Raw genomic sequence first — 14,265 nt, 5'->3', positions numbered from 1 at the left:
AATGATTAGCTAACATGCTATTCCCATCACTGACCAGGTACTGTTGTTCACTGACAGTGACACTAGTCTATATTTGAGGTCTGACCATAAATTGTGGAGTCAGCATAGGCGACTGGAGGGGCTATAAATTGACACCACCCTTATCTTTCTTGCCACACCCCCATCCCCACCCCTTCCCATCTTGTTCCATCTTAGTAGCTCTAGCATTTTAAGCTCCACCCCCATTTCTGATCCACTGCAGATGTCAGTCTCTCAATGACTGAAGTCATGAGAAAGATCTGTAAATGCTTTAGCAGTGAAAGGGGTGTCAGACAAGGATACTAAGGGTGAAGCCCCTGCTCTGCAATCTATTTTCACTCTTTCAGCCTCCCCTGGAATTAGTATCATTGGTGGTGGAAAGTTGTGGGTAAGGGTCTTTAGATTTTACTATTTGGTCTATTTGGTGTATGTTTATATTTCTTTGTTATGAAGATTAGATAGATGGAAGGGTAAATACTTAGTGAACTGTGACGGACAGTCATCTGAGCATGACAATTTCACTGCACAGGATCAACTCTGAGTGGCTGTATGAGATTTGCTTTTGATTCTAGGATTGGTTACACTGTGCAGATCTGTATTGCATGTGAGTTTATGCATTAAGCATTAGGTTTAACTTAAGGTCTCAAAATACTTAAAGTAGTTGCAATACTTTTTTTCCTTTTGATAAATGATTTGCTCTTTATTTATCCTAAAGGGGGTGGGAGAAACAGGTCAGAATTCACTACTCAAGCTTTAAGAGCTGACACAAATCTTCTTGTAGTGTTATGCTCTAATTTTGTGCTTGACAGTTTTGGAGTTACTTGTAATCACTAACCTACTTTGCATAATTTTTACTGTTGTTAATTGTTATATTTCTCTCTTGTGATGCTTTGTATAACTACACATAGCAGAAACTGCAGGGAGATTTATCTGTCCACAAGTGTTTCTAAATTCACCACACCATTGGTGAAACAAAATTAGACTAGCATTTGTCTCAAATTTCCCCTGCCCCCATTTGCTGTCTCACCCAGTGGATATAAGTGGCCTCCTCCTCTGTTGAAAGAAAGACATTGGATCCTCCAAGTCAGCCTTGGAATAACGCAATGGTTGAATCACAAATGGCTTTGGAAATATCACATTTTCACAAATATGTTTTGTGAGAAAGGGTGGACAGCAAGAAAAAGCAGATGCATAAAAGTTGTACAGTGCGCTGAATGGAATTAAAACATTTCCATACTTGATGTAATGTGAAATGTGTTGACTATAGTGCCTGCCTTGGAATATACCATACAAACATTTGGCAAATTTCAGAAGAGGCCATTGAAGCCCATTTCCAATGCCCCTAAAACACAGGCACACAAATACAATCGCAAATCCGGCATAGACGTGTATTTATTTGGAATTGAGAAAACAATTGCATTTAAAACATTTGTTTACAAGATTGTTACACTTTTTATTACACTTACAACGATTTGGAAAGAGTTTAATGCACCAATTTAAGTTTAATTTCACTGCTAGTTATGCCCCGGCTGGAAGTTGTAAGTCAATTAACCTTTTCCAGACCCACTCTCAATAACAATTGAGAAGGTCTGTTTGCTAACCAAGTGCATACTGCATAAACTGCTTATCTAATAAAATCTAACCTTAATCTTATATCAAGATAAAAACATCTAGTTGATATTATTTTTAATATGAGCTTGACTTCTTTTAAGACATCTAATCCTAAAAAACAAGCAAATTTGTCTGCCAGTGCGTGGAGTAAATTTGTCTTGATACGACTCCTTAAAATAAATTAAAGAAAAACTATGCCGCTATGGCAATTTCTGTGCTGTTTTCTCACTTTTTGCTCGCAGGTTTCTCTGCAGAGCTCCCTCTACAGCTTCAGAGTTTATAATTTACGACACTCCTCAATCTGTCAGTCTGCCGTTTCCTCTTTCCCTGTTCCTCTGACAACAGTTTACTCACTTTCTGCTTCTTTTCGCTGGCTCGGCCATGACAAATGATTTAGAACCTCCATCGCTACCTTGCTCTAGCCGTGTCTGGCGTGTATTTGCAGTAAAGCAATTTGTTACATCGCGAGGCTGCGAAGTTTTCTGTCTCTGAGGCCATCGACCTGCTGGCCCAAAGTTGCAAGGGTGTTTTTTTTCACTCACAGGCGCTAGGGGGAAGCGAGACGGCCACCATTCAACCCCCAAAAAGTCATATAACCATTTTAATGACTCTGAAGCTGTTCAGTAAACTAAGCTAAAAAACTGCATAGTTCTCCTTTAAAGTCTTCTTACATGAAGTCAAAATGATCTTTTGAGAGAGTACTAGGTAAGTCTCTTCATACTAAAAACAATACCAAATAGATTTTTTGATCTTAATATACAATAGTGCAGTTCCAGGCATAGGACATACAAGTCTGTGATTCTCGTAAAAGATCAATCAAACTAACACTAAACTCCCATTCCTGTGCCCTTTAATTTAGGCCTAATACTCAAATACTGGCTTCGGCTTAGCCACTTGGTTTCCAAGACTGTGTGTGAATCAGATGTTTTTGACCACACACACACATAATAGACTACAGTAAGGGCTATATTTTGACAGTCTAAAACGCATGGTCACTGGCGAATAGTTTAAATACATTTTGTGGTTTGTCCAGTCCATGTTGGGTGTTGCAATAAAATGACTGAATAAAAAACCTAAGGACATTTAGTTGCTGCTTATATCTTGTGACAGTGCGTCTTCAGCTGTGCTCCATATGTGCCTCTCATCTAATCACTTTTAAAGTGTAATTCCAGCGAAAATTGACCCAAGGGTGTTTTTCTGCATTAAAACACATCAAATAAGCACACATAAGAAAATTGTTCAAAACAGCACCAAACCTCGTCAGTAGCTTGCTTAGGGCCTCTACACATAAAACGAAGCACCAACAACCTAGTTAGCGAACCCGGAGTTTATTACAGAAGACTATTGAGAACACTTACCAACTGTGCCGTAAGTGGAGCCGTAAATTGTTAATAGAGGTGACCAAAGAATTTCTCCAGATAGCGCGACTGCGGTAAGTGTTCTTAACAGTCTTCTGTAATAAATACTGCGTTCGCTATCTAGGTTGCTGGTGTTTCGTTTAATGTGTAGAGACCCTAAGGAAGCTACTGACGAGGTTTGGTGCTGTTTTGAACAATATTACTGGTTAAAAAAAAGGCCATTTGGGAAGCGTTTAGCTTACTGCCCATAGCTACTCCACTGTTTGCTATTTGGGGCTATTGCATATACCAGGCCAAGCTCTGTATTGGTTGATCAACGAAAATTGCTGTCTCCACGGCTTATTTGATGTGTTTTAATGCAGAAAAACACCCTTCAGTCAATTTTCGCTGGAATTACACTTTAACTGTCATTACCAATTTGCAAATGATGGCGAATAACTACTCATTGTGAGACGTATTTTGTAATATCTTTATTAGAGTTATGTTTCCAATTGTAATGGTGTAATTTGTTTTGCATTCCTGTGGACGAGAGAAGCAGGGTATAGTTGTGCACCCGCCCATATCACTGTTGATAATGCGCTCTTAAAATAACATATAACTCGCCACAGATTTCTGACCAGGTTTTCCTTCGTCAGTAGCGCAATGCATTTTAGGTAGTGTACGATAGCGATTTTTAGGTAATGCTCCCCTCCTTAGGTCGTTAATTGCCACACCCCTTGGCGCGTTGCTCAATAAAAGAGACGGGCATAGTGAAAAACTACTATAGGAATTGTGTTTGGATTAGGGATCGACCGATATGGATTTTTTAGTGCCGATACCGATTTTGTTTTCCATCAGCCTTAGCCGATGACCGATACAGGCTGCCGATATTTGGAGCCGATACTGCTTTTATTTTGCTCCTTTAATTTACATCATACAAATGACACATAATTACACAAATGATGATAACAAATGTTCAAAAAAGGAACATTTAAAAAAGGAACATTTATTGAACTTATGGGTGGATATGGTTAACTGTGCAAAATGCTTTCATCAACATCTTACAACACAGCCTTAATGATGCATTGCTTGCTGACATATTATAAGACAATTCAAGTCATCACAAAATGTCCTTTGTCAACACATTTAAATAATTTAAGAAAACAATAAGCCTGAAAAGTAGCTATTTGTCATTTTAGACTGCATGGTTTCAATTTTTCTATGTCTATATTTTTCTAAAAAAAAGCTGCCAGATTTGTCAACCACAGAACATAAATCAGCAGAGGAAAATAACGTGGAAATAACGTGGTGTCAGATGTTTCTGTTCTAAACGACATCAACGTCAAAAGGTATAAAAACGTATCTCTCAAAGTTTTAAAATCTCTCCTTCAGGTAGCGCACTCTCATATCGCTGTGAAGCGTGTGTCCCACTGAGTGAGACAGACCAGACGCACACACAAACTTCTGTTTGGTAGCTGACGAACCACCATTGAACTGGATTGATAATGATAACGTTAGCAAACGGCTCTAAACAAGTAAGGCATACACGGTATGTCTGGTACATGATAAACGTTAACACAAATTATATTCTACACGTCTCTCATTATTAAACCTCTGAAATCACTGCGATGGCAACTCCGCCCCGCTCGAAGGGAGGGGGAGGGAGACGCTCCCACAAATATCTCGGAACAACGTCGGCATTAATCATATGATTGACCATGTTCGTAACAGCTACCGCTAACGCATGCATACGGATAGCCTACAACTTAGCTATTTGCAGCTCCCTAAATACAATGGCAAGCATGTTTTATAGAACAGGCATTCAGGGAGGGAGACACACACACCACACGCATCCAACACTCAGCCAGGTGGTCGCTGAATAAAACTCCCACAAATACCACGGAACAACGTTGGCATTAGGCTACTTAATCATATATGAACAGTGTTTGTAACAGCTACCGCATGAATATGGATAGCATACAACTTATTTGCAGCTCCCTAAATACAATGGCAAGCAGTTTTATAAACGATCATTAAGCATTAAAAAAAATAGCCTACCTATCTATCATTTGTGTTTTCCATTTGGACCCACAAACTTGCTTCCACCTTCAAAGTGTATGGCAATATTTCAGCTAAGTCAAACAGTTAAAAATGCTTTGAAACTTTAAAGTTTACTGTTGTCTTGAAGAGCAGGCTTTCAGCAGTCTGCATGTGAATTGCAGCATCTCCAGCAACACAGAGCTGCCTGTGGATGCCTGTATGTAAATAATGCGGGGAAAAAACTATTGGCGAATGCAGCGGCTTATCGGCCGATGCCGATACACGTAAAAAACGCAAATATCGGCCCGATATATCGGCCGGACGATATATCGGTCGATCCCTAGTTTGGATAATAATCTGCTTTGCGCCAGGTTTTGCGCAAGAGAAAATAGGGCCCTAAAATGTCCATTGGGTGCAATATTAAAGAAGTCCTATGCAGGTCTGGTTATTCCTTCGCTGTTTCTGGGTTTTAGCCGGATTTGGGCTCGCATTTTTCACGACATAGCTCCCCCTGCAGCTTCAGTAGCAAGTGACTGCTACGCTAAACCCCCAATAGCTAGCGAGCTAGCCATCAAGAAACCAAGCTAAACACATACAGGGCTCACAATAAAACGGTCGAGCAAACACATTGTTCAAGAGACTATCAAACCACATTACAAAAACAAAATTCACCCAAGGGTAGGCTACTTACAATTTCAACAGCAACAAAGCCAAGTTGGCGTCCGTTTTTCAGTCTTTTTAGAAACTACAATCTGACTACATTTTCGAGGCGCGATTGGATACTTCCGCTGAGTCACATCCGGATTTCTTTGGACCGGGAACAGAAAGTTACATATTCGTTTTTTTCCACTGAGAAGCGATAGGGGGAGACGAAGCACCCACCAAACGTCTCAGAAAGTGTTGTAGAACAACCTGCATAATTAAGGTCATTTTTGCTAAAATTGTTCAATAGTGCTTCTTTAATATTTTTGTAATAGATAAAATATTTGTGAAAGCGTATAAAATATTTGTTTGTTATTTTTCAGACTTTATTGCTTAATGTTTGTACTTGCTTATATCCGGTATGCCAACATTGTTATCATTTCAACTGACATCGGTGTCTCCAGTGTCTCTCCAGGAAGGTTGGGTGCGAAACTCTAATATATTAAGATGATGTGGGCCTCTAACATTCTACTACTGGCAAAAATGTTAATGAGTGATGGAAGTTAAGAGATACAGTAAGGTTAAGAGTTGTGATATGAGTGTTAGAATTGACAGGTTCCAATTTTTTTGCAAAACCATGGTGTAAAGCATATTATTATCCCGACGCAAAGAGTATTCCTATTGTACACTCGAGTTTTTCGCCATGCCCTTCTCTTTTATTGCACGATGCGCTCGGCAGTGTGCAATTAATAACCTAAGGTGTGGTCTGGCGCATTATTTAAAATTCGCCACTGTGACATTATGCCATTGACCAAGAAAAACCTGGTCTATAGTAAAAGGCACAGCTGAAGCACAGCTGAAAACGTCACGACATGTAAGCAGCAACTATAAATATCCTTTATAACTATAAATATCCTTAGGTTTTTTATTCAGTCATTCTAACATTATTGGTGTAAGTGTTGCTTTTTTCAGGCTATGTTTTCGATGGTAACCCGTTGTCAGTCAATAGTGAAAGTAATTAACTGTGTATAACGGTTTGCCTATGAGTTCAAATTATATTCGAGTGCAGATGCGTGTAGGTTATACTCTGCTAAGTTTTAGTAAAGCATGGTTTAGTGGAATACATAGTCCATATGGTCTCGTGTGCAAGCAGAATCCTTCAACTGCTCCACTGACTATCAAAATACCGTGCTGTTTGAAGTTGCGCTGTTTGCGTTTTAGATGCTAATAGTGGCAGGCGGATGCATCTAGATATAAATGCAGGGTTTATCAGTATTCTTTTAGACGTCTCTTAAAGGGGAAATCAGGTGTAAAATGGATTTTGGATATGCCTAGTATTATAACGAGTTTGAACTTTCATTGTGGAGCAAAGAAACGCTAATCCGATACATTCTAAACTAGCCTGATTTTAGCCGAAGCTTCTAAAATGCTAACATGGGTAGCGAAAAGGGCATTTTGTCATGGTAAAAAGATCACTGATTTTAAACCATTTACGAGGCTTAAAGTAGCCACTTCTTTGGTAGTATGAAGGTCCTAACATATAAAACGAGGCATTGACAACTTTGTAAATGTACAGATAGTTCCTTAGAAATTCACACAGAGGTCTGATTTGAATGACAGAGCTGAACCAATAAGACAATATAATTACTATTAGAATTAACTAAGCCTGTCTGTTAGCCTGGTGGTGCAGAGAATAAATCCCCATGATAACTTATGTGCCATCTCTTTTATGAAACCAAGTCAAGGCTAAATTCATCCAGGATAGCCAAAAAATCCCAGCTTAATCCCTTATCTAGGTTTTGTGAAATACCCCTCAGGAACTGCTCCCACTTTAGGCTCAGCACCTAAACAGAGGGGGATGGACAAGGATTACAGACAACACACATTCACATATACAAAGTGTAACAAAGTAAATCACAAACAAACCATAAAAGAAACAAATAGCCCCCATATGGGCTTTGGTTAATAGTCACTCAAAGTGCTTGTAAGTCCAGACACCCCCTGGTAGGGTGCCTAGCTGTGTTATTGATTGTGATAGAAAGTAAACAAAATACTTTTCAAAAATGATTCATCTTCGTTTATCATTGATACAGGCTATGTAGGTCACATCAAAATATGATACTACCAAATTGTGGCGAGCCATTTTTTCAACATTACTTTGTGAAAAAATACTACATTTCACGTGATTACTTGGCATGTATGAAACCACTCCTGGGGGTTGAATGCCCACAAAGGGCCCAACGGACCAAAGAATCTGAAGCAGTTCATGCCCACCTCCATGTATTAACTTCAAAGCTGAAGGAATTTTGCAAAATAAATGTATAAACCTTGGTCAGGGGCGGGCGCCTGCAGGTGTATTGCCATACAATCAGGCTACTCAGCTATGAATAGAGAGAGAATTCCCCTGTGTGTGTATTCACTTCAAGTTGGCCTACAGCTTCCCAACTCTTCACTGCACTCTAGCCCATTTACTGAATGACAGTATGCTACAGTATTTATATTTTTCTGTAAAATAAGCAAGCTAATTTATGTGTTGAACTTTATGCAGCAGACTACACACTACTTGAAATGCACACATTTTAGATGGGCATGCGCATCATTTCTGAAGGCACCCAAGGTACTTGTCACCCTTTAATGGCCCCCTGATGCCTAGAATTACATTTAACCCCCCCCATTCATGCCTGTAGGACAATCACTGGGGTCAGTACCAGTTTATTCAAACACTATAATTAGATTTTGTAAAAGTTATCCAGGAACAGACCCAGTTTAATCCTGCAACCTAGTTTTTGTAACCAACAAATACAGGTTATTTGCATGATGTCTGTGAGCAAAAGTAGACTGCTTGTATATAAAGTACCAATGGGTTTACCGAAAAATAGACAGTGTACATAATCTAGCCCTGTCATGGTAACCAAAACATGTCTGAGTTGCATTGCAAAGCTTCTGTAAGCATACTAGGATGTCAGAAAACTACCCAATAGGGAGCTGAAGTACAACCACACATGGGGCCAGTTGACCAATCACAGTCCTTGCAGTCTGTGCTTCTTCAACGCAATGTTACAATTTTGAGGGGATGCATGTAGCTAAGGTGTTGATTCGACATGGAACGATAAATTAAGCTTTCGCTTTAATGATTACATTTTCGCTTTGTCCAATTGTGCTTCCAGAGTCCAAATGTCAGTAACTTTTTGACTGGATTGAATCTTTGCTGTTCTCATGCGTTGACTGGTCACTGTAGAGTAGAAGCCCATACATGTTGCAAACAATAACATTTTTGAGTGATACCCTAGCTATTTCCATGTCCTGTGCATGAAGCTTGCAAAATAATCTAGCAGCATAGATTGGGCCCTTATTTAAAAGTATATAAACAAGCATAGTTCTTGTGCATAAACTGTAGCTATTGTGTGGCATGTGGGTGCATTGAGCTGACTCAAACAGCGGATTAGCTAAGGGCTATGAGCGAAACGCTTCCCAAATAGCATTTTTTAACCAGTAATACTGTTCAAAACAGTACCAAACCTCATCAGTAGCTTGCTCAGGGTCCCTACACATAAAACGAAGCACCTACAACGTAGTTAGCAAACCCGGAGTTTATTACAGAAGACTGTTAAAAACACTAACCAACTGTCCCCCTACCAGCTCCTCCACACATATCTGTCTACACATATGCCCGCCTGCTTGTCAGTCTTGCCCGTCCGTCCGGGCTTTCCTTCGTTTACGTTCACCATCTAAAACGGTGAACCGTGGAGGTCTCTCTCTCTCTCTCTCTTGCTCTCTCCAACAAAGTTTTCATATTTGCAGTAGGCTTGCCTATATGGCCAATCTGTTTCAATTTGATGTAATGACATACTGAAGCTACGTTCATGTAGGCCTAATGGCGTATTGTTGTGATCAAAAGCGTTCAATAAATTCCACTTTTCATGTCATAAATGTTACATGCCTATGATAACGCTTTACAGTTGTCCAATATGATCAATCTTTCAATTGTGTTTATGTGACGCACTGAAGCTGCATGCATTGTTTTGCTCCATTTAAAATATTTCTGCGTAATTGTCAGCTGTGTGATGAAATGCGTTCATATTCCACTTTTTTTGCCTTAAACGTAGCATGCCTATGAAAAGGCTTTGCAGTAGGATTGTCCAATGGTCAATCTGATGCTTCAATTTGTGTTTTATGTGACACGCCAATGCTGGGTTCATGCAGTTTTGCGGAAGTTTAAAATGTTTAGCCAACTACATAATTTGTCAGCTATGATGAAATTCGTTCAATAAGTTCCACTTTTCATGTCATGAATGTACCATGCCTATGATAAGGCTTTGCACTTGTCCAATATGGTCAATTGTGTTTCATGTGACGCGCGGAAGCTATACATTCATGCATTTTTGCTCCGGTTGAAAATGTTTCCGCGTAATTTGTTGGCTGTGTTCAAATGTGTTCAGTAAATTCCAATGTTATGTCATAAATATAATATGCCTATGATTAATGTTTGTATTCATCTAATCTAGGCCTATCTTATGTTCAATCCAATTGGCTTTGCCCAACTGTTTTTTTTCTGTGTCCACCCATTTGAACATTTCTGGCTACGCCACTGCGTGCCAATCATGTGTTGTGATCTTGCCACTGGAGCAAGGTTGGTGTCGTGCCTTGCGCACACACATTTCTGCCGAAATAGATGCCCATTAAGTGCCCAAAAAGCGATACAATATGGCCACCGAGTGGAGGGACTTACCTTAAAGGACTTTGGTCTTGCTCCCCAAAACAAAAATTCACCAGACAAACTTCACCTGTGGGTCAACACTGCAAATATGAATCATTTTAAGAGCAAATGCAATGATCTTTTCTATGAATCATTGAATGAATCATGAATCATTTTCAATGTATTTTCATCCTTTCATTAGTTTTGCAGTTACCAAGCTAAACATCATCACTTACATCTCTCCTTGTGTAGGAACCAAAAGCACTTCCCCTGAAATATGGCACAGTAAGTATTGCTTTACTACCAGTATATTGTATATAATATGATACTTATTTACTTTGCCATTTTAATCAGCATTTTGTTATGAATATTTACTCTGTACTATTTTTCAGGTGTGATACTGCATTTCTAGAGATGTATGAGGTCTATAAATGTCAGTGAAAGGTAAACTTAGAACATGAATATTTATTCCAGGGTTCAGAAGAAGACTAGCACGGTGTCCTTGACCATTTCCCCATGCACCAGAGAACCTGCCTCATCTACGGTCATCCAGCAGGATTCAAGCCTGGACCAGCCCCTTTGTAACAAACCTCAGAGGGTGTGCACACACACAAAACATACATAATTACATTCACATGCATACTCACAAGCAGAGCCGAACAGTAACGGAGTACATTTACTTGAGTACAGTACAATTTTGAGGGATCTGTACTTTACTCGAGTATCATTTTTGGGCAGTACTCATGACTTTACTCAAGTACATTTGAGAGGCAAATATTGTACTCTTTACTCCACTACATTTCTATCCATAACCGTGAGTACCCGTTACTTCTTCTAAAAAAAAGGAAAAAGAAAAATCTCGAAACCCTCAATTTGTTGTTTCCCTCTCAAAAGCGTGATTGGATTGTGCAGGCGCCACTGATTGGGACAGCCTATCAGCAATCACCTTCAGCTTTCCACCAAAGTCAACTCCATGGTCAGATTTAGATAAGAGACGAAACCATGGACGAAACAATGGATGAAGACGCAGCATGTCCATCCCGGGAATGTGCCAACCTGTGGCCCCAACTCGCCAGACTATTTCAATTTTCTGAACAAGTTAATGATAGTTTTCGCTTCAAGTGTTTCAATTACAAAATAGTATTTTGTATTTGAAATACGTATTTTAAATACATCTATTAGAAATACTGCCCATCCCTGGCAACATGGTAAAAAGATGAAAATGACTTCATTTTACTTTCAATTCCTTTTACATTCTCCAAGGTATTGACATTTTTCATAACTCCATGTAGGACGTATCTGTACTGTAAGCACTGTGGCAGTAGTAATGCAATATTTAGAAAATGTAGGCTACTCTTGATACTCAGGTACTTTTAAAAAACAAGTACTTCAGTACTTTTACTTAAGTAGACATCCGACTGTTGTACTTTTACTTGAGTAAAATGTAGCAAAGGGTATCTGTACTTTTACTCAAGTAGCTGTGTAGGCTACTCTGTCCGCCTCTGCTCACAATACATTTTTGAGTAAGTTAAATGTTTTGGCTTGTTTGTATCTGAATAGATGCATTGACAGCTAAATGTTTTTTTTTATATTATAGTCTATATATTTTTTTGCTTCACCATACAAAGTTAATGACATAGGAAACATTTTTCCTCAGTCATTCAACCATCCTCACGCTCATCCTCATACTTTGTGTACTTGTCAGACAAATCAATGGTACTGTTGAACCAACTGTTGATATAACTAATGAAGAACAATGACTTCAGTCTTGTATACTTGAGGCAAGGGCCGATTGAAGATACAGTGGGTCCCATTTAGAAATGGCCACTTCATTCGCGCTTCCCGTGATTCGAGCAGCTGCGAGAAATGTATTACAACTTTTCACCACAAGGTGGCAGCTGAAGTCCGCTGTAGCATTCCCGGTAAACAGGGCAGCAGACTGCATTGAGAGGCGTTGCAACGGCAGTGTGATTGATTGGCAATCCGCGGACCGGTGCCGGTCCCATGTCTAAGAACAGCCTAATAGAACTACGGTGGCCGTCACACATCAAAAACATAACGCCCAATTCATACCAGAGATCCGCGTCGACAAAACCGTTGCAGAAGGAGTTGTAGCGGTGTGAATTAAATGCTAAATAGTGCACGTCGTTGCCAGTTGTTGCAAGCCATGGCAAAGTATTTACCGTATCTAGTCGCAGCTCATCTCATTGCGAATATACCTAGATGATGGCCCTAGTTCGGGACTCCTAAATAGGTGTGTCATAACATAAACTTTTCTCTTGTCATTGCTTGTGTGTGATGCCAATGAAACACACTTTCGGACATGGAATAAATCTTTTAATTTTTCCTGTTAACCGAGCTAGTTAGCTAACGTTAGCACAGTAAACTGAGTGAAGGGGAATGGCTAGTGATGTTTTCTAGCTAGGTAGCAGCTAAGGACTTTGGTTAAACTTGTATATTGTTGCAAACTAACCTGAAATAACATACATTCAGCAACTTTGTGGTAGTCTGCTAGTTCTAGAACTATCAACTGTCTCTGGGTCTAGACTAGAGCCTTTGAACAGGTGACCGTGCACAAGAGCTTTGCTGAGAGTGACAGATCACATAAAGTTATTTTTTCTCTTTATTTGTTTCGTTGGAAAATGCGATGTCAATGTCGGAATGTTAGGAAGACATGTAGCTTGTAGAAAATGGGTTCATAACTTACATCGCTGAATGTAGGGAAATTCAGCAGATGAATCCAATATAAAGTTTTTCTTTGCATGCCAAAGACAGAGCTGTATTTCTGTATTCGCAAATGTCCGGTAGCTGGTCACTGTTATTTTAAAATGGAGCACGTAGGAGCGTTTCTAAATGTCGTTTTCTAAGCCAGGTATGCTTCGAATTGGTGGTGGTGGTAATTAAACATGAATGAGGCCACATTTATAAATGGAAACTTAATTTAGTTAATAGACAACTAAAAACGTTCCACACTGTCCCTATTTCACTTTGTCTCGCTGGAGTGAGCGCATAATGTGGGCTGTTGCGCAAAAAAAGTAACCTGACCCTAGCCAGATGAATTTCGTTCCGCTTAGCTCCGTCTAGCTTCACTCGCATCCATCTGGGACCTCTTCCATTGAGAGTGATTTCTGCAACCGACTTTATGGTTCAGCCAATCAGGACGCAGGGCGGGAGTTTCATAGATGTGACATAGCGTAGAAGCGACTGTGACACTGTTATCAGCGTCACGGGTTGGCTTTGATGTGAGTGGTTGAAGTAGCACGTCAATAGATGACGGACAAGTGGCTTATTCAATCATATGCAAGCATTTTTTGCTTAGGCCCAGCCTTCTGAAGCAACACTTAAATGGATCGGTTCCAGATGGATGAGTGGAGCTAGGCGGAGCGAAATGTCAAATTGGTGTTTTTAAAAAGAAAGTCACAGGTTCAGTAGTCGTGGTTATGTGAACTTAGATTCCAACAATTAATTTCTACTTAAATTTTGGCTGTAATGAAGCACTCCACTGCACCCACACACAGACTCAGAGAAATAGGTAAGAAAATACAAGTCTTTATTTTACAATTCATTAATACTCATAGATGATATAATTAAAAAGTCCAATGTCAATTCTTTGGCCCTCCACTCTCCTAATCCACTGTCGACCGTGAAGAGAGTCCAGTCCTTTCCCGTCTAACGGAGGTCTAAGCTGGAACACATGACACACACACACACACACACTTCTGTCATACAGCACTTGGGGAAGTTTAACCCTACACACGAACACCGGGTGGCACTACAGGAAGTTGAGAGGCTTACAACCCTAATACAATAGATCCCCATACCCAAATAAATAAATATTAAGTAGCCCCCGCTAGTTATACTCCACCCGCTACCCACGTAAGCTCCAATGCTTTGTTCGCTACGTTACACTACCCTCCAATC

General features: G+C 39.8%; 1 protein-coding gene across 1 annotated transcript in view; it reads left to right on the top strand.

Annotated features, from left to right (window-relative positions):
• Positions 1 to 272: 272 nt before the first annotated feature.
• The window catches only part of LOC125286791 (palladin-like), an 84,875-nt gene continuing 70,882 nt past the window's right edge, over positions 273 to 14,265 (top strand). Inside the window, exons 1-3 of the mRNA XM_048232068.1 lie at positions 273 to 406; positions 10,597 to 10,629; positions 10,819 to 10,942. Coding sequence (XP_048088025.1) covers positions 10,622 to 10,629; positions 10,819 to 10,942 — 132 coding nt within the window. The 5' untranslated portion in view covers positions 273 to 406; positions 10,597 to 10,621. The remainder of the gene's footprint in view (positions 407 to 10,596; positions 10,630 to 10,818; positions 10,943 to 14,265) is intronic.

This window comes from Alosa alosa, chromosome 21, assembly GCF_017589495.1.
Source record: "Alosa alosa isolate M-15738 ecotype Scorff River chromosome 21, AALO_Geno_1.1, whole genome shotgun sequence".
Lineage (NCBI taxonomy): Eukaryota > Metazoa > Chordata > Actinopteri > Clupeiformes > Clupeidae > Alosa > Alosa alosa.
The sequence above is the reverse complement of the archived record's forward strand: the minus strand, read 5'-3'. Positions and strand labels throughout refer to the sequence as shown.